This window comes from Acinonyx jubatus, chromosome B4, assembly GCF_027475565.1.
Source record: "Acinonyx jubatus isolate Ajub_Pintada_27869175 chromosome B4, VMU_Ajub_asm_v1.0, whole genome shotgun sequence".
NCBI lineage: Eukaryota > Metazoa > Chordata > Mammalia > Carnivora > Felidae > Acinonyx > Acinonyx jubatus.
In genome coordinates this window covers 117,118,893-117,146,076 of record NC_069387.1, presented here as the reverse complement: position 1 = coordinate 117,146,076, position 27,184 = coordinate 117,118,893, and the positions used below count along the sequence as shown (strand labels likewise).

General features: G+C 38.1%; 1 protein-coding gene across 2 annotated transcripts; it reads left to right on the top strand.

The window, feature by feature from the left end:
• Positions 1–111: 111 nt before the first annotated feature.
• Positions 112–22,045, top strand: IKBIP (IKBKB interacting protein). 2 transcript variants are annotated; one of them, XM_015070843.3, is made up of 3 exons: positions 112–604; positions 7,772–7,889; positions 12,834–15,588. In XM_015070843.3, exons 1-3 carry the CDS (start codon positions 207–209, stop codon positions 13,668–13,670), a joined length of 1,353 nt encoding a protein of 450 aa, XP_014926329.2. In that variant the 5' UTR covers positions 112–206; the 3' UTR covers positions 13,671–15,588. The 2 variants fall into 2 exon arrangements, with proteins under 2 accessions (XP_014926329.2, XP_014926330.2); XM_015070844.3 differs by lacking the exon at positions 12,834–15,588 and adding an exon at positions 19,879–22,045 and having other exon boundaries at positions 118–604.
• The last annotated feature ends 5,139 nt before the right edge of the window (positions 22,046–27,184 follow it).

The following is a 27,184-nucleotide window of genomic DNA, read 5'->3' as shown; positions in this document are numbered from 1 at the left end:
AGTGGCCGCGCGCGCCTAAGGATGCGTCCTCCGCCCCACCCCATGGCGGGGGCGTGGCTAAGCCACGGGGGCGCGCCGCCGCCCTCCCTTGACAGGGGAGGGCGGCGGCGCGCTCCACGTGGCGCGCGCTGCCCCTTCCCGCCCCCTCCCTTCGGGGCGCGCCGCGCGCGCCCGGAATCCACGATTTCTTCTGGTTTGTGGCATTAATGCTGAGGAAAGGGGAAATAAGGTCACCAGGTGCCTTAGCCGGAGGAACTAGGGGGCGGGAGGCTGGAGGAGTCTGTGAAGCCGGAGAACGGCCGGGAAAGGAGGGGACAGGTTTCTGGGCGGCGCTAAGTCCAGGAGGGGGCGCGGTCACCGCTGAGGCGTCCCGCTCACCCAGGGTGAAGCTACCTTCTCTGGGTTTGTCGTCCTCCGGACCTCCAGACATGTTCGAGGTGAAGAGCCGGAAGAAGTCGGGACCCAAGGGAGCCCCCTCGGAGCCGGGGAAGCGGAGCGACGGTGGGAAGAACCCCGAGGCCCGGGGCGGTGGAGGCGGGGGCTGGGCGGACCCCCGGACCGGCGTGAGCCTGCTGTCGCTGGGGACGTGCCTGGGCCTGGCCTGGTAAGTGGACGCGAGGCCGCCTGGGCCCTAGGTCCGGCCTCCGACGGTCGCCCCGCTCTTCCCTGGGCGCCGCGCGGTTCAGCATCCTGCTGACCTCCAAACCTCAGACCTGCGGCTTCGGTTCCTCTGCCACAAAAAAAGGACAGCCCAACTTTTTTTTTTTTTTTCTTTTTTTCCTTTTCGCTCGTTTCTTCCAACTCATTTTTACTTTGTATTAGTAATGTGCCCTGATCACTCAACTGGAGTTGAAACTAAGGCCTGGGAACCAGTCGGCCATTTCTTAAGAGATGCAGATTTGGCCAAACTTTATTAAGCGCCTGCTACGCGTTGAAAGCTTTTCCGTTCGTGTAACCCACCATTTCCTGTCCGCTGTACATTTGTCTTGGACGCCGTTGCCCCACCTTCACCCCATAACTGCCTAATGGCAGGGTTTGCAACCGTTAAAGAAGTTATTATGATCTCAGGGCAACAAGCGGTTAATGATAACCTCAGAGTTTGGAGGATTTCTCATGTGTTGATCATCGTTCATGCGTTATGAATTTAAGGTGTATTCCTAAATTCCAGGTTGAATTTTACTACTGTGAAATGACAAAAGTGTAGTTCTGGTGTTCACCGAAAACTGAACATCTATAGTTTTTAAACCAAGCAAATAGCCATACATTGTTATAAGAAAAATGAATATTAGAAATAACCTTAAAACCAACTTATTAATTGTATTTTCCCCATTTTCTTGAGGAATAACCTGTTTCATCTTAATAACAGGACTGATGCTTTAAATTAAAATTTCCTCCACTTTTAATTGATTTTTAAAGTATTTAGAAGATAGTTATTCATCTTCAAGAGTAAAAGAATTCTAGAAGGGACCCTGGATGTCCTTTAGACCATTTTTGATGGTACTAAATTTTGAATTATACTCTACTGGTGACTGAGTTGAAGTTAAAAGATTTGTTACAATAAACTGAATGTTATTGAATGTGCTCTTTAAAAAAAAAGACATTCATCTTAGCAATATGATATTTTGTTTATGTAATATTTTGATTTTAAAGACTAAATTTACTCTTGTAAATAAACTGCTCTTATGTCTTAAAATACATGACTCTCCCGCGCCTGGGTGGCTCAGTCAGTTGGGCTTCTGACCACCACTCAGGTCGTGATCCCCCAGACGGTGGGTTCCAGCCCCAGCGTTGGACTCTGCTGGCAGCTCAGAGCCTACTTTGGATTCTGTGTCCCCTTTCTCTGTGCTCCTCTTCTCTCTCTCTCTCTCTCTCAAAAATAAAAACATTTAAAAATTTTTTTAATATAAATAAAATGCATGAATTTCTTTAGGTAAATAAGAATCCTTTTTTACTGAGAGAGCTATTCAGTAATAGGCTAAAAGATACAGATCTTTCTTGACTTAGGATGGGATTACTTCCCAGTGAGCTCATGATAAATTGAAAATATCATAAGATGAAAATGCATTTAATGCATCTCACCTACCAAGTATTATAGTTTAGCCTAGCCTGCCTTAAATGTGTTCAGAATGCTTAACATCAGCAGACACTTGAGCAAAATCATCTAACAAGCCTTTTTTATAAGAATTGAATATCTTATATAACTTAATACTGAAAGTGAAAAAACACAATGGTTGTACTTGAATCAGTTGTATACTCTCTTAGTCACATGGCAGACAGGGAGCTAAGGCTGCCACTGCCTAGCATCAGGAGAGAGGATCCTACCAAGTCGAGGATCAGGATCACATTGCTAGCCCAGGAAAAGGTCAAAATTCAAAGTACAGTTTGTATTGAATGACCAAAAAGTCAAAAAAATTTAAGTCAAACCATTTTAAGTTGGGGATCATCTGTACATGTTGCTTCCTTCTCTCTGAAACCTTATACAATTGGTTTTAGTTACTGAATTTATTCTCATTAATTATCCAAAGACCCATATTCATATAAGACAAATTACATCATAAAATGTTCAACTTTTCAGTAATTTGGTTACTATTCTGGGAAAACACACTAACAAATCTATAAAGGAAAACTTGAAAGGTAGACACTTTAGTGCAGGAACTTACTGTCAGTGCTCACGATAAAGACACAAGTTACATTCAAAATTTTCACTAACCTCATTTTTCATCTTTTTTCCGTTGTTTCTTGTTAGTGAAGTTTTATCTGAAAGGGTTATACTCTAAATGCCTTGATTTTCAAAAATGGAATATGGTTACTATTTTCCTGAACATTCAGTATTGTGCCTGAAAATGAAGCTGTAGTATGAAACAGAAGGCTAAGTGGATACTGACCTTGGTGGCCCTGGAACTCCCTTTCTTGCATAAGGTCCATTATAACAGCTTCCTTTGCTTATTTGCCTCTTTTTCATTACTAAGTTGAAACAAAGCCAGAGAAACCCTGTAAGTCCTCAGTCAGCTATCTGCCACCATCTAAGATTACTAAAGGAGCTACATAGAATCAACACCCTAAGGAAATGAACACTGTTTTGTGCTACTGGGCCCTGAATCTGAGGTGTCTGTAGACAACAATAGATAGATGAAGGAGTTGAAGAACCCTTTTGTAAGGCCAACACTAAAGTAGCCAATTAACCTGGGTCCCTTTCTTCTGTATCTTTTCCTATATGATAATGAGAAGAGGCCGAAAAACAGTAAGGGTGTTCTTCTCTTCCTGTAAGGGGTCTAATCCATCCATTCCATTTTTCATTTACTATAAACCCAACCCTGGTTTCAACAGTGAACAGATGTGGAACTTCCATCAACTGTAAGCAGTGGAGAAAGCTGATCCTTTATACTACTATAGGCTTGTCATAGGGACGAAAAGCAGCTCCACAAAGCAGTCTGAAAGAAAGGGCCAGCATATAAGAGAATAGCTGAGAGAATGCAGTAGTGTCCTAACTGCATAAATTTATAGAGATTAAATTCTCTACAACAATCTTATGAAGTCACTTTACAGATGAGACTATAACAAAGATAAATAACTTGCCCAAGATGATTATACAGCTAGTAAATAGCAGAGCCAAAGTTGCTCAGCTCCATACCTTTTTTTTTTTTTTTTTTTTTTTCTGAGAGAGCATGTGTGATCAGGGGAGGGGCAGAGGAGAGGAAGAATCCCAAGCAGCTCTGCCAAGCCTGACATGGGGCTTGAACTCATGAACTGTGAGATCGTGACCTGACCCAAAATCAAAAGCCAGACACTCAACCAACTGAGCTACTGAACCAGCTAGGTGCCCCTCAGCTCCATACTTTTAACCAGTATGATATGCTTCCTCCCTTTGATACTAATCCTTAAGAGGCCAAGATCCTAGAAATAAAAATCCCTAGTCCAGAACTATTTATAGTCCTTTTCTAACTAGAAGCTATAGCCCTTAGTAGACCCTGTCTGTCTCATCTAAACTGAGGAAGATTGGGAATAAGGGGGGCCTTGAACTTCTGTTAGAATACGCCTCTGACAAAGCCCTTTGGACACTACTCTGGATGCCAATTTCAAAAATTTAGTTTTTCAGGATTGAAGCTACTTTCTGTCAGCATTGACTTCTAGAAAATCATCCTTCTCCTTAATGTTAAAATGAGTTAATATTTATAAATCATTTTAAATTTTTTAATGTTTTTGTTTTTTGGTTTTTTTTGAGAGACAGAGTACAAGTTAGGGAGGGGCAGATAGAGAGGGAGACAGAATCTGAAGCAGGCTTCAGGCTCTGAGCTGTCAACACAGAGCCCGATGCAGGGCTCAAACTCATGAACTGTGATATCATGGCCTAAGCCAGTCAGATGCTGAACCAACTGGGCCATCCAGGCACCCTATGAATCATTTTAGAATAGTGCCTGGCACATCTAAGTGAAAAATAAAATAAATGTATTTTAACTCAGCACCATTCAAACCACTTTTCATTTTTTCATTACTAGCACAAAATCAGCTTAAAAAAATTTTTTTATGTTTTTATTAATTTTTGAAAGAGAGAGAGAAACAGCACGAGTGGGGGAGGAACAGAGAGAGAGGGAGACACAGAATTCGAGGCAGGCTCCAGGCTCTAAGCTGTCAGCACAGAGCCCGATGCAGGGCTCAAACTCATGAACTGTGAGATCATGACCTGAGCTGAAGTCAGACGCTTAACCGACTGAGCCACCCAGGCGCCCCATCCTTATGCTTGTTTTTACTTACATGCATTATTATTCATATGTAGCAATGGTCCTTTTTTTTAAATCCGTTGAAAAGCTAGCCATGAAAAAAAAACCTGCAAATTATCATCAGAGATATTTGCACTAACATGACATAGTTTTCTCCAAGGTTTTGCTTAATATTTTAATGTTAAAGAGAAGTCCAGAAATAGCCAGCATTAAAAGTTTTAATAAAATGAAAAGTGCTATAATGTGTTATAGTAGTGGATCAACCTTCACAAAAGTCTCTTATAATGATTTTATTCTGAATAAACACATGGATCTACAGGATAAATCCCTGTAGTAACACTGGAGTAAAGGATGATAAAACTAATCTCTGAAATTAGACTTATTTCATTAGTGTATTCTCCATCCTTGGTCTCTGTCTGATCTCAGTAAGCCTATACTCTGAAAAGAATCTCTTAAAATCCAAGAATGAAACAGCCAATATAAAAAAGAAGTCTATACATTCATCTTTGAAAATTAGGATAATGGCATTTTCTAATAACCAGAAATTTATTTAAGTCATACTGGGGGGGGTGGGGCGCCTGGGTGGCTCAGTCGGTTAAGCGTCCGACTTCGGCTCAGGTCATGATCTTATAGTCTGTGGGTTCGAGCCCCGCATCGGGCTCTGTGCTGACAGCTCAGAGCCTGGAGCCTGCTTCCAATTCTGTGTCTCCCTCTCTCTCTGCCCCTCCCCTGCTCATGCTCTGTCTCTCTCTGTTGCAAAAATAAATAAAAACATTATAAAAAAAATTTTTTTTTTAAATGATAAGTCATACTAGGGGGGTGCCTGGGTGGCTTAGTTGGTTAAGCGTCCAACTTCAGGTCAGGTCATCTCATAGTTTGTGAATTGGAGCCTCACAAACAGAAAGCAGGCTTTCTGCTCTCCCAGTCCATTTTGGATCCTCTGTCCCCTTCTCTCTGCCCCTCCCCCCCATAAACATTTAAATAAATAAATATCATATTAGGGACACTTGGATGGCTCAGTCGGTTGAGCAACCTGCTCTTGATTTCGGCTTAGGTCAGGATCTTACAGTTTCACGGGTTCCAGCCCCATGTTAGGCTCTGCACTGACAGCATGGAGCCTGCTTGGGAGTCTGCCTCTCCTCTGCCCCTCCCCTGCTCGTGCTCTCTCTGGCTCTCTCAAAATAAATAAAAACTTTAAAAAAATAAAAATAAAAATCATATTAGCACATAGGAGGAAAGTCAATCTATACTAATTATGTAACCTGGGCTTACTCAATTCACTGTTATCTCATAGGACAGAGATTAGCCATCATCAAAAGAAACTTACTTCATTCAGTATTGTAAACATTTGTTCAAAAAGCAAAAAGTTCATTTTAGTTTTGGACAGTTTTATAGCAAGTTAGCCTAATAATGACATTTATGAGTCTGAAACATCACCTTAGCAATGGTACGCAAACCTCAGAAGTCTTTCATCTTTCTTTTGAGTTTTGGGATCTTTAAATGTTTGTCTTTCAATGGAAGTCAATTTCATAAAACACTATCAATTAGTAGTTCTCAGCTTGACTGAATACTCAGATAATCTGGGGAGGCTTTGAAGATTTCTGATATCCAAGTCACATCCTACACCACATAAGTCAGAATTTCTGTGGGTGGGATCCAGGCATGAGACTTTTTAAAAGCAGACAAGTGACTCCAATATGTAGCAAAGCTTTTGAACCACTGGTCTATGTACTATGATTTAAGTACTTTCTTCATATGGTTCTGCTCCACTGCTTTTTGATGACTCAATAAATAACACAAAGAATTTTAACCGCTGCTTTTTCTGAGCCCAAAGAATTGAGTCAAAGTAGATGAACCACAATGGTATTAGATCCAAAGCATTTCTTTTGTGTTTGCTTATTTCAAGTTCTATACAAACTCTATTTATTGTTTTTAAGATTTGGATAACTTTTTTATGCTTCTACCCTTTGCTACTTTTATCAGATGAAGAATACAATCCAATTTTAAAATGGCATCTATCTAAAGTACACTTATATAGAAAATAAAGTACACCTATATGACTCATAGTGTTGAGTATAATTAATTGTAGAGCTTATACTCCCGGCATTGCATTATATCACCACTTTGACAATGACTTCTGTTTTCATAGTTTTAACTATTGTTATTTTGCGACTTCTAATCATCATCTCTCTGTCCTATTCCAATTTTATTTTCTTTTCTACATTTTAGTTTAAAAATACCTTTTTGGGGGTTTGTCTGGGTGGCTCAGTCGGTTAAGCATCCAACTTCAGCTCAGGTCACGATCTCACAGTTCATGAACTCGAGCCCCACGTCGGGCTCTGTGCTGATAGCTGAGAGCCTGGAGCCTGCTTCAGATTCTGTGTCTGTCTCTCTCTCTGCCCCTCCCCTGTTCACTCTCTTTCTCTCTCAAAAATAAACATTAAAAAATTTTTTAATACTTTTTTTATACAGGTAACTCTTCTACATTTCAGTATGAAAACACTTATTTTCTAGATATTACCCATATATAGCCTTGAGAAAAATAGTAGGGATCCCATATCTTGTTCTAGATAATTCATCGTTTCTTCCTCCAAAATATTTCTTGTGCATACAACTATCACACCATCTCACTCCTGAACTTAGACTTGAACAGGAATAGTTTTCACTTTCTATTAATTTGTTGAAATAAACTACTAAAGGCTGTCACCACTCATACCAGAATTTATGTTGTCCTTACCAGAAGTATAAAATGTTCCTTCAAAATTCAAACTTGGGGGCCTGGGTGGCTCAGTCAGTTAAGCATACGACTCTTGATATCAGCTCAGGTCATGATCTCAGGGTTCATGGGATCAAGCCCCAAGTCAGGCTCTGACTTGTACGTGCTGACTTGTGCTGACAGTATGGAGCCTACTTGGGATTCTCTCTAACCCTCTCTCTCTCTGCCCCTCCCTAACTTGTGCACACACTCACAATAAATAAATAAACTTTTTTAAAAAATTCTAACTTAAATGGATATAAATTAGGAGGTAGTGAATTTTTTTTTTCTTTTCCAGGTTTGTATTTCAGCAGTCGGAAAAGTTTGCAAAGGTGGAAAGCCAATACCAGTTACTGAAAATAGAAACCAACAAGTTCCAAGGACTTCAAAGTAAAATCAGTTTAATTTCAGAAAAGGTAATTATTAATTGGCTTATTTGGGAAGATTTTCCCATTTTTCTTCCCTACTACCACACTTCTACCCCAGTTCATAATTTCCTTTTTCCTGCCTTTTAGACCATTACTGTCTTAACTCTCACTGGTTTTCCTACATCATTACATTCTCCCCTTCAATCCAATTTAGACTCAGATTATTTTGAAAGGAAAGGATTTTTTTTAATGTAATATATGTTACTGTTTAAAAAGACCAATATTCTCATATTGATATGACTCCAAATTTCTATTTAAGTGTCTAGGGCACTGAAAATACAATTGTTCTTTAGGTAGGTACAAAATTAGAATAGGAATGGACTTTTTGGGCAAAGATCCATCAGTTGCTTTTTTTTTTCTTCACTTTCCGGCTCGTAAATTTACATACATCTGCATATAATAATGACTAATATAAAAATAAATATTGATTCTGTAGCCAAATGAAAATTAAAATCCATGTCTATGTTGTGTTTCTTAAACCTGCAAATGCAGATGCATTATTGCTGGAATTCTTAGATATGTGAGACAGATAAAAAAATTTTAACTGCCATGCTTCTCAGGAGAAGTCAGCTGCAACCAATAAAGCATCATGGAGGTCTTGTCTGGCTAACAGAAATCAAGCTATCACTGGGAAACATGCCTTCTTTGTTCATTTATTCATTCACTAAACCTTTACTCATGTCATAAGGTAGACAAGGACTTGTGCTTGGCACCAAGGTGAACAAGGATTTACAAAATAGACAAATGAAATGGAGGGTCTGAGTTCCTGCAGCCTCGTGCACAGAATTAGTATATAATCCCCCAGAAGAGAAAAGCCATGGATGAAAATTATACACCTCTCACATATGTCAGGGGATTCCGTAGAGGGTAAGCTTAGGGGGCCTTGGAAAGAAACTGCATAGGACTGCAAGAATGGGTATTTTCACATAGGGCTCAAGTTAGAATCTGGTTGTACTTGTTGGGGCTATAAAATTATAAAATATGTAATGGGGCTCGAAACCACGAACTGTGATATCATGACTTGAGCCAAAACCAATTAGATGCTCAACCAATTGAGCCACCCAGGCACCCCTGAAAATTTTATTTTTAAGTAATGTCTACACCCAATGTGGGACTCGAACTTACAACCCCGGGATCGAGAGTTGCATGCTCTATATATGTATATATATATGTATACACACACACACACACACACATATATTTATAGAAAACAATTAGAAAAATTATGGGGAAAAAAATCCCAGGAGATAGGAACTCCATGTACTTAAAAGCTATTGAAAATAAATTTTGAAGAAAGACTTCCTTTTTAAGTGAAAAATTTGGTGGCAATTAAAATGCTTTTTGAGGCAGATTTTTAAAATATCATCATGGGATCCAAGAAATATTCAGTCTTCGCAAAACTCTTTCTCTCCCAATCTTCCCTAGGAGTAGTTCAACAATAGCCGCCTTTTCACAAAGCTGGTCCTAAAGGCCAGCATAATCAGTAGGAGGGGAAAACAACTAGATGTGGGCTCTCATCACAACTGTGTGACCTTGGAAAAATCACTTTAACTTCTCTTGGCCTCTATTTCATCTATTCTCATTAAATGAGAATAACAGGATTTTTATGAGGATCAGATGTGATATAATGTATATGCAAACTTTTTTAAACTTTAAATAGTAATAAATTTAAGGTATTAAGCCCTTTTTCAAAAAATATGAAAAAACTATTAGGATACATTGACAGCCCCTAAATGCAAATTATTGTAGCATGCTAAACACCATGTATTTTTAGATTAAATCTTGAGACCTTTACTATGGTGAAAAGTTGATCTTGTACTTGGTTGGGGTCTACTGGGATATAGTGCGTCCAGATTACAATGATGGTCTGATAAACAGCCTAAATAGGAAATTACCTTCGGTGAAGATAAGCTTACCTCTTCAAAATGCTGATATTAAGACAACTAACAGTATTACTGATGTACAAATATTTCTCAGAATTAATTTCTAGGGGCGCCTGGGTGGCTCAGTTGGTTAAGTGTCCAACTTTGGCTCAGGTCATGATCTTGCGGTTTGTGAGTTCCAGCCGCGCATCGGGCTCTGTGCTGACAGCTCAGAGCCTGGAGCCTGCTTCAGATTCTGTGTCTCCCTCTCTCTCCGCCCCTCCCCCACTCACGCTCTGTCTCTGTCTCTCAAGAAATGAATAAATGTTAAAAAAAATTAAAAAAAAATTTTCTAAAGGATCTTGTATTATAGCTACATGTGTACATTAAAAATAATTTTTTAAAGATCTTATTTTTTTTTTTAAGTTTATTTATTTTGAGATAGAGCATGTGAGCAACGGAGGGGCAGGGAGAGAGGATCCCAAGCAGGTTGTACACTGCCAGCACAAGAGTCCAACATGGGCCTCGAACCCACGAACCGTGATATCATGACTTGAGCCGAAACCAATTAGATGCTCAACCAACTGAGCCACCCAGGCACCCCTGAAGATTTTATTTTATTTTTATTTATTTATTTATTTTTTAATGTTTATTTATTTTTGAGACCGAGAGAGACAGAGAATGAACGGGGGAGGGTCAGAGAGAAAGGGAGACACAGAATCCGAAGCAGGCTCTAGGCTCCGAGCTGTCAGCACAGAGCTCGACGCGGGGCTCAAACTCACAGACTGTGAGATCATAACCTGAACTGAAGTCAGACGCTTAACCAACTGAGCCACCCAGGCGCCCCTGAAAATTTTATTTTTAAGTAATGTCTACACTCAATGTGGGACTCGAACTTACAACCCTGGGATCAAGAGTTGCATGCTCTATTGACTGAACCAGCCAGGCACCCATCAAAATAATTTTTAAACAAGGCTTCAGAATGGTTTTATTATATTTGGTCACACATTGTTCCTAGCTTTCACCTGGGATTGCTTCAGATCTTGACTGGGTAGGCCTAGAAGGTTTATGGCCATTCTTCCTAAATATCAACAAACATGGTTTTTATACCATAAGTTACAGGGGCTACAAAAAAGCATTAGACATGCTCTCTTCCCCAAGGAATTTAGAAGCTTTCATATCTTCACCTAATAACATCAGTCTGTTGAAGAGTCAGATTTCGGAGTCACTTCTAAGCCTTTCCTCATTTCAGACTGCTGATCTCCCCTCAAAGCATCCATTCTCCCCATGCTAATTCTGTCATGACACGAATCATAATCTATTGTCAGTTTTTGTTGTCATTAATTTGCCTCCTTTACTGCTCTTTAGAGCCAACACTGTGTTTTTTATCTCTATACCCCTGATGCCTAATAATGGAACAGAGGATAATCAAGAAATCTTTTATTTTTTTAAGTTTATTTATTTTGAGAGAAAGACAGCATGAGCAGGGGAGGAGTAGAGAGAGAGAGAAAATCCCAAGCAGGCTCCGCACTGTCAGCGCAGAGCCCAACGCAGGGCTGAAGCTCACAAAACTGTGAGATCATGAGAGCCAAAACTGAGAGTCGGATGCCTAACCGACTGAGGCACCCCGATGATCAATAAATCTTAATAGATCTCCAGAATGTGATGTAAAAGATCCAAAGTGCTGTCTCCTCTGTCCTGTTATAAAGTCAGGAACCATATCATGTCTATATTTTCATACCTAGTGTGTAGCACGAGGTCTGGCACAGAGCGAACGCTCAAAAATTCTTTAATTATGTGTGCTAAGTACCAAACAGGTGTCAAATTACACAACACAATAGGTGCTCCAGGAGTTTGGGCTGTCAGGGCTAGGGCTGTGGAGGAATGCTGCACTGAGGGGTGAGATCTGGTCTGAACCTTAAAGGAAAGACAGAACTTAGCTAAGCAACAAGGAGGGAAGAATAGCATATAGAGATAAATTTAGGACTTTATCACATTAGAAGTATTAGGAAACATTGTGGGTTTTTTAATGTTGTACCATCATGTTCATGGCAGTTTTTAAAAGCTTAATTTGGCTCTAGTGTGTAGGATGATTTAAAAAAGTAACTAGAAGCAGACATTAGATAATACTTCTGGAATATTTTCCTTGATCATTGAAGTCTGGTTTTGGTGCCCCATGTAAGTGCTTCCATAATTCTTCCCCTGTCATAACACACGTAGACTTGGCTTTCTCCTCTATTAAACTAAGCTGCCTAAGGGGAGAACCATGTCTTTTATAGTATTATGTCTTCAACACTATGCTGAAATATTTAATAAGTTAATGATCATTCTAGACCTTCCTGTAGTCTCTAAGGCTGTTATCTATACGTAAGTTTAGACTAAAAGAGGTCTACAGCTTGACCCATCTCTATTCTAGGCACATATGAGGAGATGCCAGAAACTTTACTGCAATATAGATACTTATTAGCACAGATTACTATTTGATGTGAGTTGCCTCACTGAACATGATTTTTATTCATTTTTGCCTTTGTTATAGCTATAAGATCTGATTCTGGTACCTTCTCTGTAAGAGGTCAGTCAAGAAATTTTCAGGCACAAACTCTTCCAGAATCATAGAACTTAAGAAATAAATCTATGATTAACTAGAATTCTATGATTAACTAGAATTCTGTGATTAACTAGAATTAACTAGGTTACAGTTTCTAAAAAAAGCCAAATAACTTATAAAAATGACAACTAGGTTGCTCTCCATTGGAGTAAGAATAGAAGGAAATGTGATATACTTCAGGCTTCTTTGACATTATTTCTTTCTTGAATATCCTTCCATGAAAATGTGGAAATATTTAGATTTATAAATTCAGGTGTATGTTTTTCTACCATAGTGCTAATCTATCGCATTTATTTAAAATGTTTTTAAATAATGACATAATGTATGTCATTATGCTTCTGATATAATTGGATATCTTAGACATATTCAGAATTTGAACTGGGGGTGTGATTGTTAAAGTGTGTTTCCCTAATATAAAAGTTATTAAGTAGCTTTGGGAATTGTTTTGTGTTATAAATACAGCTTGAGTCTACTGAAAGTATCCTGCAGGAAGCTACATCATCCATGTCCTTGGTGACCCAGTTTGAGCAGGAAGTATCCAGCCTGCAAAGTACCATGCATGACATTCAAAATAGTGAAGAGCTGCTCACCCAAAAGATGCAAAGCCTTAATGAGAAATTCCAGAATGTTTCAGATTTCTGGAAAAGAAGCCTAGATGAAATGAATGTTAATACAGACACTTTCAAATCAGAATCAAAACACATACATTCTCAAGTTACTGTCCAAATTAACTCAGCTGAACAAGAAATAAAATTGCTCACTGAAAGGCTAAAAGATTTGGAAGATAGCACACTAAGAAATATTAGAACAGTAAAAAGACAAGAAGAAGAGGATCTTCTGCGAGTAGAAGAGCAGCTTGGCTCTGATACAAAAGCAGTTGAAAAGTTAGAAGAGGAACAGCATGCTCTCTTTGCCAGAGATGAAGACCTGACTCATAAGCTTTCCAGCTATGAACCCAAAGTTGAAGAATGCAAGACACATTTGCCAGCAATTGAAAGTGCTGTTCGCTCTGTTCTCAGGGTCTCTCAGGATCTGATAGGGACAGAAAAAAAAATAGAAGACTTGACTACTCAGATGTTTAATATGGAAGATGATATGCTGAAAGCAGTATCTGAAATAATGGAGATGCAGAAAACCCTTGAAGGAATTCAGTATGATAATAGCATATTAAAGATGCAAAATGAACTGGATGTTCTAAAAGGAAAAGTTCATGATTTTATGGTATATTCAAATACAAGAGAAAAGGGAACTTTAGAAGAATATAATCTAGAAAATAAAGGAATTGATAATGATTTTTAAATGCACTACATTTATTTTGATGACCATATTGTTATACGTAAACTTATTGTTTCCATGCTTTTATGTTATTTTGATATGCCTCACTTTATCCTACATTACCAGCAAGTAAGTGAGATATTCACACACTTGGATTATCCAGATAATCAAAGCTTACCCTTTTAAGCAATAAAATTTATTTCATTTTGGCCATTTTAAATAGAAATATTTCCAAAATAACTTCTCTACTTTTTTAAAGCAATATACTTAATATTTTTAAATGATTTTCTAATAATTAATGGGCATTACTGTGAATTTCGCCTATTATATTGGACCCAAATATATTAACATGGCTAGAAGCTATTGAGGAGTATTTCCCTTCTCACTAAATGACCCTAGTTTGCTATATTTTCAAACCTTATGTCTATTTCTTATACCTTTATTACCACCTAAAGATGCGACCCATTGACCCGAGGTTGGGTGGGAATGTGCCTGCCCTAATCAGTTCTGCATTTCCTTTGTAATTTACTGCAAGCCAAGATCCAGGCCACCAAGTGCATAGGGAATTTGTCTAAAATGAAAAATAAGATGCCCAAGGAGGAACTTAAGGTGCTTTGCTATGGATTAATATGTACTTTTTGAAAACTATGGAGCCTGGGAAACATTTTTACTTTTTATTAAGGTTCTAAAATATGTTACAGATACTTGTAAGAATTTTTAAATAAGAGTAAATATGGGGGTGCCTGGCTGGCTCAGTCCATAGAGTATACAACTCTTGATCTCAAGGTCATGAGTTTAAGCCCCATGTTGGGCATAGGGATTATTTACATTTTTTTAATTAAAAAAAAAAAGTAAAGATGTTTCTATTGAAGTTTTTACCCTATGAATTAAGTGTGTATCCTCTGAAGTATGGACTGTTGGAATATCTTTGTATACCTGGGCTTTGTTTTTTCAAAGGTTCTATCTGTGTTACAGACTCTTGAGTTTGCTAGATACATGGTCTCTAGATAAATTATTTTATCTACAATAAAAATATACCAATACACCTGTGGCCTATTTTAAAGAGGAAAAAGCAACATAATGAGAAATTATGGTAACTATAAGGTAATTAAGCATATGTCATTGTTTTAAAGAGCTCCCAAACTACCGAGGCAATTTGTTTTACATAGTGATTTTATTTTATTCTAACTCATATAATGGAGTCATAAGAAATAAGATGTAGACATACTGAGATGTGATTAAGGGGAGATCTAGTCAGATTTTTCAAATAATGATAATCGGAAAATGTTCAGGGTTGGGGGAACACATAAGACTCTTATTGGTGACTGATGTATCAAAGTGTCCAAGCTTGGCATTGAAAACTGAGTCAATTGCATATGGAAGGAAGTACTATTCTTACTTGTGTATTCTTGCCAATAACCAACTATAGTCCCAGTTTTATTATGTAATATCAGTGGAATTAAACACAACTTGAGGGGCACCTGGCTGGCTCACTTGAAAGAGCATGTGACTGTTGATCTCAGGATTGTGAGTTTGAGCCCCATGTTTGGTGTAGAGATTTTTTAAATAAAATATTAAATAAATTTTAAAAAATAAGTTTAAATGCATGATCATAGTTATAAAAAATAAACACAAAGAACTTGAAAGCAGTCAATTGTGAAAAGTAGTTGTGATCAGGTAGTTTTATTATGTAAATTTGCACATTTTTTTAAAAATCCCAAACAAGTTCTATTTTGGGTTTAGGAGGTCCTATGGTAGACAGCCATGGGTCATAAAGATAAGCCTGAAAGAATGCTACTATTAAAAGCATAGCATTAATTTCTGGAATCTTAACATTAAATCCCTTGACTTCTGAATGTCTTAAGTTCTTATCTGTGTGCACTGACAAAATTGTTTTTGTTTACTTTTATTTCAATGCTAATAAAATAGATTCTGAACTTCACTAGAACTTTGTTATTTCAGCTTCCAACCCAACATGTCAGATGTGATCTTCACTTTTATTTATTTATTTGGCCTATTACCATATTTGATACATCATTATTAACTTGTATATACCATAGTACTGGTTACAGAAAATGAATGGAAACAAGATGGCCATTCTGTTCTATAGTGACAGTTACAAGGGAATCAAAAACTGCCTTTCTCTAAGTATTTCACGAGAAAACTATTGCGTACATGTATATGCATATTATGTACATGTGCATATGTATATTTTCCTTTATTCAGTTTTTCCTCTAAAAACCTGTCAGATTTAGATGTACCTGATTTGTCTTCTGTTTCTTACATTCATTTATATAACACAGATCCTTGAAATTTCAAGAACTTCCTGTGTATCAAATATTAAATTATACTGTTAGTCTTTCCTTTAAGGAAGATTACCATATTCTAAAACACATTTTTGTATCTTTGTAATTGATAACAAATTTTATATCAGTTAATTTCTGATAGAGTACTGGGTCCATTTTTTTAATTTAGTACAAGTAAATCACTTTTACAAAACAAACACCTAATTTTTTTAACTTCTGGATGCAAAGTTTAAAAATCTATTTATGGAGTGCCTGGATGATTCAGTGGGTTAAGCGTCCAACTCTTGGTTTCAGCTCAAGGTGTAATCTCATGGTTCATGAGTTCGAGTCCCCTGTCGGGCTCTGTGCTGGCAGTGCAGAACCTGCTTGGGATTCCCGCTCTCCCTCTCTCTCTGCCCTTCCCTCACTTGTGTGTGCTATTTCTGTCTCTCAAAATAAATAAGCTTAAAAGAATCTATTTATGTTGGTTAAGCATCCAACTTTGGCTCAGGTCATGATCTCACAGTCCATGAGTTCGAGCCCTGCGTCGGGCTCTGTGCTGACAGCTCAGAGCCTGGAGCCTACTTCAGATTCTGTGTCTCCCTCTCTCTACCCCTCCCCCATTCATGCTCTGTCTCTGTCTCAAAAATAAATAAACGTCAAAGAAAAAATTAAAAAATATATATTTCCTTAAATTTTGCCTAATGATTGTAAGCTGTTGACTAAGTGTACTTTTATATTTTATAATGAAAAATAAAAATGTTGATTTATTATCCATATGGTTTAATGGAAAACTAGTAAGATACAAAGTCAATGGCATTATTTTTCATCTTAACCTGATTACCTTTCTATGAATCTATAATCGTGATCCAATATTAATATGTCATTAAAAATAATGATACTGCAAATTCACCAAACACATGGAAAAAACTCATTTCTCTATATACTTACTTCATATTTGCACAGGTGGCAAAAGCTCTGCAAATTTGCCCATCATCTGTTTTGTTTTGTTTTTTTTAGTTCAGCTATAAAGTATTAATTTAATATGAATCAAAATGCTCCATCGCAGCTTTCACAGCAAGGGAGGAGAGAACTAGCATTTTGAGTCTATTATGTGTCAAACGCTGCTAGGAAGTCTATGTTCATCATTGTCAACAGTAACAGCTCTGTGTATTGAGTACCTACCATGACCCATATTATCACTACTTCCCACTACAACTTTGCTAGCCTTGACACCCATTATTCAAATGAGGAAATTGGGGCTTACCAAGGTTAGAAAACTTGTAGTCACACTGCTACGTCTGTCTAACTCCAGAGGCTACTGACCTCCCACTATACAATGCAACCTGCTACTGTTCAATCATGGGGAGAAAATCACAAGAAATCTGCTATCAATAGAACCATCTTGAGAATTTAAAAAATTAATTCTGCCAAATGTGTCTCTTCCATGTCACCATTAAACAAGACTGTAAGTCACCCAAAGGTTGTAACTATGACCTAAAATTGTTTGGGCCTTGGGCATAAGAAGGAACTGATAAATGTTTAGGCAAGAGTGGGAAAGCGAGATGGAGAAAAAGCCTTAGGCCAGAATCTTCCAATCTAGGCTCTGCCACTAACTGTGTGTTCTTGGGCACTTTATTTGGGGGCTCAGTTTTTTAATTTGTAAAATGAGGGAATTATATCAAAAAATCTCTGGGGCGCCTGGGTGGCTCAGTCGGCTGAGCGTCAGACTTCGGCTCAGGTCATGGTCTCACAGCTCGTGAGTTCGAGCCCCGCGTTGGGCTCTGTGCTGACAGCTCAGAGCCTGGGGCCTGCTTCTGCTTCTGCTTCTGCTTCTGTGTCTCCCTCTCTCTCTGCCCCAAACCACTTGCATTCTGTCTCTGTCTCTCTCAAAAATAAATAAACATTAAAAAAAAAAATTTTTAATCTCTAAGACCCCTTCTGGCTTTACATGGTTTTAAATTTTAGAGATTAATAAAATTTCCAGGTCCTTTAGTTACAGTTCAAAGATCTTTTATCAAAGTTTTTGGAAAACCAGTTGGACCCACATCATTCCCTTGAACCATGTTGTTCCACTTGCAGATTGAGATAATACTGACCATTACAGGACAGCATCTAGCTTAGTACCTTGCATATATGATAGGAATTTGGTAAATATTTAAATTTCTGACTGAATCTTGTGAATCTTTTTGGTAGACTCTCCAACTCTTCTGTCCATTCTAGGCAAATAATTTAAACAAGCCCTAAGTAATTCTAAAAACAATTTGGTGAAACAATTTCAAGACTATTCCTACACTGTGTTCAGTTAATATGTTAGTAAAGATCAATAGAAGTTCATGATAAATTGCTTTTATAAGCTATCAAGTGAAAGAGAGCCTTAGTAGCAGTTTCTTAATGATCTGATCCTTATAAAAATAAAGTTCTGGAGCGTCTGGGTGGCTCAGTGGGTTAAGCATTTGACTCCTGATTTTAACTCAAGTCATGATCTCATGGGCTCCTGAATTTGAGCCCCATGTGGAGCCCCTAGGTGGGCTCTTCCCTCACAGGGTGGAGCCTGCTTGGAATTCTCTCTCCCCTCACTCTCTCTCAAAAATAAATAAATAATTAAAAAATAAAGTAGGCTCTTTCTGAGGACTCTTAACTGTGTAATGCTGGTAAGCTACATTTACTCTACCAGAGTAGATATGTTAATAAATAATAACCTAATAATGAAATAGAAGAAATAAGCCATCTACTTTCTTCACCCTTTGGAGGCTCTGTTTCAGCAAATACACTTGCAAAACCTTTCCCTTAAAAAAAAACAGTGCTTTTGCAATCACTACTTGATTTCCTTCTGGTTTGTGGTTACTCTTTAATGTCACACCAATAATAACATTTTCACATTCTAACTTCACTACCAAAAAATATTTTGGGCCATCTCTCCCCACCATTAAATAACATAGCATAAACCTACTGAGGAGAAAAGTCCTAAAATATGTTTTGAAATCAAACATATGGGCAAGGAGGGGGAATCACTACTATGAGTTAACTATTCTACATTTCAGCTTGTCATAGCTGCCAGGCAGTTATGTGGCTCAAAATGTTCATCAACTAGGGGTTGGATGGGATGGGGAAAAGATGTTCAGCAACTAATGTATCCAAGTTAAACCAAAATGACAATTTATAGATATCAGTATTACAATGGATGGTGGGGAGGGAGGATGGCATGGAAATATACAAAAGTTGAGAACCATTTGTATTTGAAATCACAGGATTTTAGAACTTTGGAGATAGTTTTTTTTATTCTCTGGTTGTTTTGCTTTTTACATATCTATCCTCTGCTAAACTGAGTTGAGGTCACAACCCAAGCTGTACTCATCTTTATGTCCCTCACACTTGGTATGCCTAAAATACTAGGAATTTAAGAATTAGTTAATTGAATTATTCATGGATAGATACCCCAGGAAATTATTCATAAAAGTAATAGGAGAGGAACCTGGCTTTTTCAGTTGGTAGAGCATGTGACTTGATCTCTGGGTTGTAAGTCCAACCCATGTTGGGTGTGGAAATTACTTAAAAATAAAATCTTTAAATGTAATAGGACAATAAAGATATGCATATGAAGTCTTAGGCATTGGTCCCTTCATTCTAGCACTTGAAATAGCTACAAACTTATGTTTCAAAAATTATGGAGGCGCATGGGTAGCTCAGTCAGTTAAGCATCTGACTTTAGCTCAGATCATGATCTCGTATTTGGTGAGTTCAAGTTCCGCATAGGGCTCTGTGCTGGGCGTGGAGCCTGCTTCAAATTCTGTGTCTCCCTCTCTGCCCATCCTCACCTCACTCTCTGTCTTTCAAAAATGAATAAACATTAAAAAACAAAATAAATAGCACCTAAAATTTAAGTTGAATTTTAAATATTAAGCTTTTAATCAAGTTAATTATTGTGGTGTTATATTTTCTTATAGTGTCAGAAGTCTGAAGCTATCGTGGAACAGTGGAAGTCTTTTCAAATAATTGCCCATCTAAAGCGTCTACAGGAGGAAATTTATGAAGTGAAAACTTGGTCCAACAGGATAACTGAAAAACAAAATATACTGAACAACAATTTGACAACTCTTTCTCAAGATGTAACAAAAGTAGACCAAAGTACAACTTCCATGGCAAAAGATGTCGGTCTCAAGATTACAACTGTAAAAACAGATATACGACGTATTTCAGGTTTAGTAACTGATGCAACATCATTGACAGATTCTGTGCAAGAATTAGAAAATAAAATAGAAAAAATAGAAAAAGATACAGTAAAAAACATAGGTGATCTTCTTTCAAGTAGCATCGATCGAACAGCAATGCTCCGGAAGACAGCATCTGAAAATTCACAAAAAATTAACTCTATTAAGAAGATACTTTCAGAGCTAAAGAATAATTTCAACAAGCACACAGATAGGTTTTTAAGCTTAGAAAGTGACAGAGCTAAAGTTATGAAGACCGTGACTTTTGCAAATGATCTAAAACCAAAGGTGTATAATCTAAAGAAGGACTTTTCCCGTTTGGAACCATTGGTAAATGATTTAACACTACGCATTGGAAGATTGGTTACTGACTTACTACAACGAGAGAAAGAAATTGCTTTCTTAAATGAAAAAATATCTAATTTAACAATAGTCCGAGCTGAGATTAAGGATATGAAAGATGAAATAACACACATTTCAGATATGGATTAGTTTGAAATTATTTAGATTAAACTGAAATAACTTTTTTAATAACATGACCTTAGTCATGTCATAAAAATACATATGACTCAGAAATAATGAAATTTTGGAGCAAATATCATTTTGTATTTGATTTGTGAGACTCAATAAAGGAAACCTCATTTAAATGGAGTTGAGAGGCCAGAAGGGGGAGTTCTCATGCCATACAACTCCTTGCAGCCCTTTGCCAAACAGGAAGAAGCCTATACTTGACTACCCCAGCAGGAGGAAAGAACATTTTCTCCCTGAGGCAGCAGCCCAGCCAGTGAGAGACTGTCACAACTCAATCAATGAGAAGCCACCACATTTCAAACTCCCAGGTTACTCCAATGGACTATTTGTTTATAACAATCCCTCCCAACAGCCCCCCTTCCTCTATAAAAAGTAGTCCTCTCCTTTGTTCTCCAGGATTGCCTACCGTTTTGCCATAGCTTGCATGTCCCAAATTGCAATTGTTATTCCTGAATAAACCCATTTTGCTGGTGAAATAGCCGGCTGTTTTAAGGTTAACGGATTCTGTTTTGTACAGTAAAAACAAAATATTTTAAAGGGTTGAGCACTTGATTTTCCAAAATTAATATGCTCATACATATACTTGCAACTTTATATAGCAAGAACCCTATGCATACCCAACACGTGTGCGCCCACACATACACACACATTCAGACAAGTGGGGAGAAAGGATCTGCCAATCTACCACTGGGAAATCTAGATGGGGCAGGATCTGAACCCCACTTGCCCTCATTGACCTTTGACTGCCAGGGAGCATAGTATGTATGGTTTGGGCCCTAACTAGAGAACTGCCTATCAGGATCAGAACTGTAGCATTCATTATCCATTTAGAAGGGAAACTAGAAAGGTCATAGCCAGCGAGCTTGAGGAAAAGAATCATGTAAGCCTTCCTGGGTCTTTCATGGCTTTAAGAAACAAGTAAAGATTATCTAAGATAGAGTAGGGAAGTGGCAGCTAGAGCAGTTTAAGGGAGAGGCATCACAGATTGCAGGGGGTCTGCCAAGCCTCAGATGGAGAGTGCTCCAAAGGAACACAACTCATATGGTGATGATGTGACCAGAGCAGCCTAAGCAGAGAAGAAAATTCTAACATTTAAAACAGCATTATGTAACTCTACTTATATGAAATTCTAGAAAATGCAAACTATAAAGGCAGAAAATAGATCAGTGGTTGCTTAGGGATGGTGAGAGGTACAGATCACAAAGAGGCACAAAGAAATCTTAAGGAGTAAAGGGTATTTATTATGATGATGGTTTCACGGGTATATACATGTGTCAAAATTCATCAAATTGTATTCTTTAAATATGTGTTTATTCTACATTATTCCTCAATAAAGTTGTGAAATAAAGTACAATAATCTTAAAAAAAAAAACCCACATACCATTAGTCCCAGTTTCAAATGCCTGGCATGAAAGGTGTGCAGATGCACAGAACTAGTCAGAGTATGTAGCTAACTTCCATGACAAAAAGCCCAAGGCACAGGGACCAGCCATTCTAGGATAAGAATTCATAAACTCTGAGTTGACTAGCTCATGTCTGATTTAATTTAGTAGAAACATATACAGTAGAAACATAATAGAAATATAGTAGAAAAAACATGAGACTTTGAAATCAGAGAGATCTGGGGTCCAATCTTGGCTCTATCACCACAGAGCTCTGTGGCTTTAAATAAATTTAGTGTATATGAACTTTAATTTCTTCATCTGTAAGTAAAGACAACAATTTCTGCTTCACAAGACTGCTGTGAATATTACCATTAACATACCTTTTTTAAAAGATGTTATTCCTTTTTTTAAGTTTATTTTATTTTGAGAGAGAGAGAAAGAAACACAGGGGAGGTGGGGGAGAGAGAGAGAGAAAGAGAACCCCAAGCAGGCTTCATGCTCAGCACGGAGCCTGAAGCAGGGCTTGATCCCATGACCGCAAGATCATCACCTGAGCCGATTATCAAAAGTCAGATGCTTAACCAACTGACCCACCCAGGAGCCCCACCATTAACATATCTGAAGTACCTGGCACATCTAATAAAGGACAAAGCCATTAACTAATACAACAAAAGTTACATGGTATGGAACTATTTTTTTGGAAATAGCTCTACGCCCCACAGGGTATCACAATAGTACATCCTAATGCAGTACAATACATATAACTTACAAAATATATGTTGACTGTTTCAATAAGGCTTCCTGTCAACAGTAGGGTACTACTAGTTAAGTTTTGGGGAAGTCAAAGCTGTATATGGGATTTTGACAGTGTATGTATGGCGGGGGTGGGGGTGTGGTGTAAATCAGCACCCCTAATACCACCACCCTGAGTTGTTCAACGGTCAACTGTATATAATTTCTTATGCTAAAGAAACAGTATGCAATTCCTAATTTAGCAGCAAGACTGCTATGCACCATGAACATTTTGGACATTTTTTCTATCCCAAAAATGGTATCCCAGAAATGTTAAACTCATTTTTCTAAGTTTCTTTTTTTTTTTTATTTTAAATTTTTGTTTAAATCCAAGTGGATTAACACACAGTGTAATAGTGATTTCAGGAGTAGAATTTAGTTATTCATCATTTACATATAACACCCAGTGCTCATCCCAACAAGTGCTCTCCTTAATGCCCATCACCTATTTAGCCCATCCCCCTACCCACATCCCTCCAGCAACCTTTTTTCTCTGTACTTAAGAGTCTCTGGTTTGCCTCTTTTTATCTTATTTTTCCTTCCCTTTCCCTATGTTCATTTGTTTCTTAAATTCCACGAGTGAAATCATACATGTATCTTTCTCTGACTTATTTCACTTAGCATAATACACTCTAGTTCCATCCACGTTGTTGCAATGGCAAGATTTCTTTTCGATGTCCGAGTAATATTCCATTGTATATATATGCCACATCTTCTTTATCCATTTGTCGTCAGTTGATAGACATTTTGGCTCTTTCCATAATTTGTCTATTGTTGATAGTACTGCTATACACGTCAGGGTGCACGTGCCCCTTCGAATCAGCATTTTTGTATTTTTTGGATAAATAGCTGGCAGTACAATTGCTGGGTCATAGGGTATTCCTATTTTTAATTTTTTGAAGAACCTCCATACTGTTTTCCAGAGTGGCTGCACCAGTTTGCATTCCCACCAACAGTGCAAGAGCGTTTCCCTTTCTCTGCATCCTCGCCAACACCTGTTGTTTCTTGTGTTGTTAATTTTAGCAATTCTGACAGCTGTGAGGTGGTATCTTATTGTAGTTTTGATTTGTATTTCCCTGATGATAAATGATGTTGAGCATCTTTGTGTGTGTCTCTTAGTCACCTGGATGTCTTCTTTCGAAAAGTGTCCATGTCTTTTGCCCATTTTTTCACTGGATTGTTTTTTGGGTGTTTGGTAAGTTCTTCATAAATTTTGGATAACCTTTTATCAGATGTCATTCGCAAAGTCATTTGCAAATATCTTCTCCCATTCTGTCAGTTGCACTTTAGTTTTGTTGTTTCCTTTACTGTGCAGAAGCTTTTTATCTTGATGAGGACCCAATAGTTCATTTTTGCTTTTATTTCCCTTGCCTCCAGAGACAGGTCTACTAAGAAGTTGCTGTGGCCAAGGTTAAAGAGGTGGTTGCCTGTTTTCTCCTCTAGGATTTTGGTGGTTTCCTGTCTTACATTTAGGTCTTTCATCCATGTTGAGTTTATTTTTGCGTACGGCATAAGAAAGTGGTCCAGTTTTCCCAACACCATTTGTTAAAGAGACTTTATTCCATTGCATGCTTTCTTGCTTTGTAAAAGATTAGTTGGCTATACATTTGTGCGTCCATTTCTGGGTTCTCTATTGTTCCATTGATCTATGTGTCTGGTTTTGTGCCAGTACCATACTATCTTGATGATTACAGCTTTGTAATACAGCTTGAAGACAAGAATTGTGATGTCTCCAGCTTTGGCTTTCTTTTCTCACATTACTTTGGCATTTGGGGTCTTTTCTGGTTCCATACAAATTTTAGAATTCTTTGTTCTAGCTCTGTGAAAAATGCTGGTGTTATTTTGGTAGGGACTAGTAAACTTGTTTTAAAACATGGTGAAACGTTTCAAGCTTTCACACAATAAAGATGACTTGATTCAGCTGTTACTTCTTCTGTTCAACTTTGTTGTGTCATAAGGTATTCATAATTTAGCAAAAATCAAGTTTTCTCAGTTTTAATTGCTTTTAAAGACAATTTGAAACATATCTGACCCTCCTGGAAACTACTAGGCAATTCTATCTTGTCCTAGCATTACAACATAATTCTATTAAACTAATCACATATACTCATTCCACTGAGTTCTGCTTTATGGAGTGGACATTTTCTTAAACCAAATGTGAAAAACAATGCTCTTAAAATGTCATATTATTTCAGTATGAATAAATTTTAAAATGTAAAATGAGAATCACAAAACTTTAAGTGGGCATTTTTCTTGAATTTCTAGGCTGAAATGGCTTTCTCTCAGAAATAGCTTTGAAATATATCTCTATACAGATAACAAGTGACTCTTAACAAGTTGAACACAGTACACTTGTAAATACCCTCAAAAAAAATCTGTCTTTCTTGAAAATAAAACTCTTGTGGTGCCTGGGTGGCTGTCAGTGAAGTGTCTGACTTTGGTTCAGGTCATGATCTCAGTTCATGAGTTTGAGCCCCACATCCGGCTGTCATCATGGTTCTCACTTTGGATCCTATCTCCCTCTCTCTCTGCTCCTCTCCTGCTCACGCTCTCTCCCTCTCAAAAATAAACATTAAAAAAATAATAAAATAATAAATAAGGGGCGCCTGCATGGCTCAGTCGGTAAGTGTCTGTCTTTGGCTCAGGTCATGGTCTCACAGTTCATAGGTTCAAGCCCCGCATTGGGCTCTGTGCAGCTCAGAGCCTGGAGCCTGCTTCAGATTCTGTCTCCCTCTCTGCCCCTGCCCTGCTCATGCTCTCTCAAAATAATCAAACATTGAAAAAAATGTATTTTTAGTAAATAAAAATAAAACTCTTACAGGGAGAGCTGGCTGAACTGCATATCCTGTTTTCAAGTCCAATCTGTCTTTGGATTGGCTTAAAATATGTGTATTTCCATCCCTACAGGTTCTTCTTACATGATTCACACTCCTCCCAACAGAAGTTCCTTTCCCCTGAAGCTGGGATTTAGTCTTCTGAGACTTCTGATGTCATGACAGAGTATAGTGAAGTGATGCTTATGACTTCCACAGTGCTAAGTACTAAAGATCCAGGTTCTGCCAGGCTCCACCTCAAAGCCCTGAAATTATGTCCAAATGCCCTGGAGCCACCATGCTGTAGATCTTAAGGAAACACTGAGCCAGTAACAGAGAGATGATGCTTAGAATAGCTCTATAGCCCAGATAAGTTAAAAAAAAATTTTGGGGGGTGGGGGGGCACCTAGGTTTCTCAGTCAGTTGAGCATCCAACTTTGGCTCAGGTCATGATCTCACAGTTCAAGCTCTGCATCGGGCTCTGTGCTGACAGCTCAGGGCCTGGAGCCTTCTTCAGATGGAAGCTCTCTGCTCCTCCCCTGTTCACACTCTGTCTCTCAAAAATAAAGATTAAAAAAATTAAAAAGGAAAAAAATTTTTTTTTAATTTTTTTTTTCAACGTTTATTTATTTTTGGGACAGAGAGAGACAGAGCATGAACGGGGGAGGAGCAGAGAGAGAGGGAGACACAGAATCGGAAACAGGCTCCAGGCTCTGAGCCATCAGCCCAGAGCCTGACGCGGGGCTCGAACTCACGGACCGCGAGATTGTGACCTGGCTGAAGTCGGACGCTTAACCGACTGCGCCACCCAGGCGCCCCAAAAAGGAAAAAAATTTTTTAAAGCTCTACATCTAACGTTGGGGCTTTAACTCACAACCCTGGGATCAAGAGTTGTATGCTCTACACCATTTTCAACTACATGGATGGAACTAGAGGGTATTATGCTAAGGGAAATTAGTCAAAGACAAATATGACTTTGCTCATATGAGAACTTAAGATACAAAACATAAACAAGGGAAGGGAAGCAAAAATAATATAAAAACAGGGAGGGGGAAGAAACATAAGAGACTCTTAAATATGGAGAACAGGCGAACTGGAGGGATTGTGGGGAGGGTGGATGGGCTAAATGGGTTTGGGGCATTAAGGAATCTACTCCTGAAATCATTGTTGCACTATATGCTGATTTGGATGTAAATTTTAAAAACATATTAAAAAAAAAAAAAAAAAAAGTTGTATGCTCTACCAAGCCAGCCGGTGTTCGGCGTTAAAGCTTTTAAAAAGGACCTCAGAGCTACCACCTGACTATTTAACTTTATAAGACCCAAAGCAAAGAGTCCAGCAGAGATGCTCCTGAATTCCTGACCTGAGATTAAGTCTGAAGCCATTAGACTTCAGCTGATTTGTTACACGGCAATACTAACACACACTGGTGATGCCAGTTATGTGGGTTCAGACTACACCTGTACCTTTTAAGTCTGGCTCACACTGCACCCACAACCCTTTCTCTCTGCAACATTGGTA

Excerpts from the sequence above, each read along its gene's own strand:
- IKBIP (XM_015070843.3), top strand. The coding sequence starts at position 207 with ATGCTGAGGAAAGGGGAAATAAGGTCACCAGGTGCCTTAGCCGGAGGA. Across the intron at positions 605-7,771 it reads ACGTGCCTGGGCCTGGCCTG|GTTTGTATTTCAGCAGTCGG; the intron begins GTAAGTGGACGC and ends TTTCTTTTCCAG. Across the intron at positions 7,890-12,833 it reads TCAGTTTAATTTCAGAAAAG|CTTGAGTCTACTGAAAGTAT; the intron begins GTAATTATTAAT and ends TTATAAATACAG.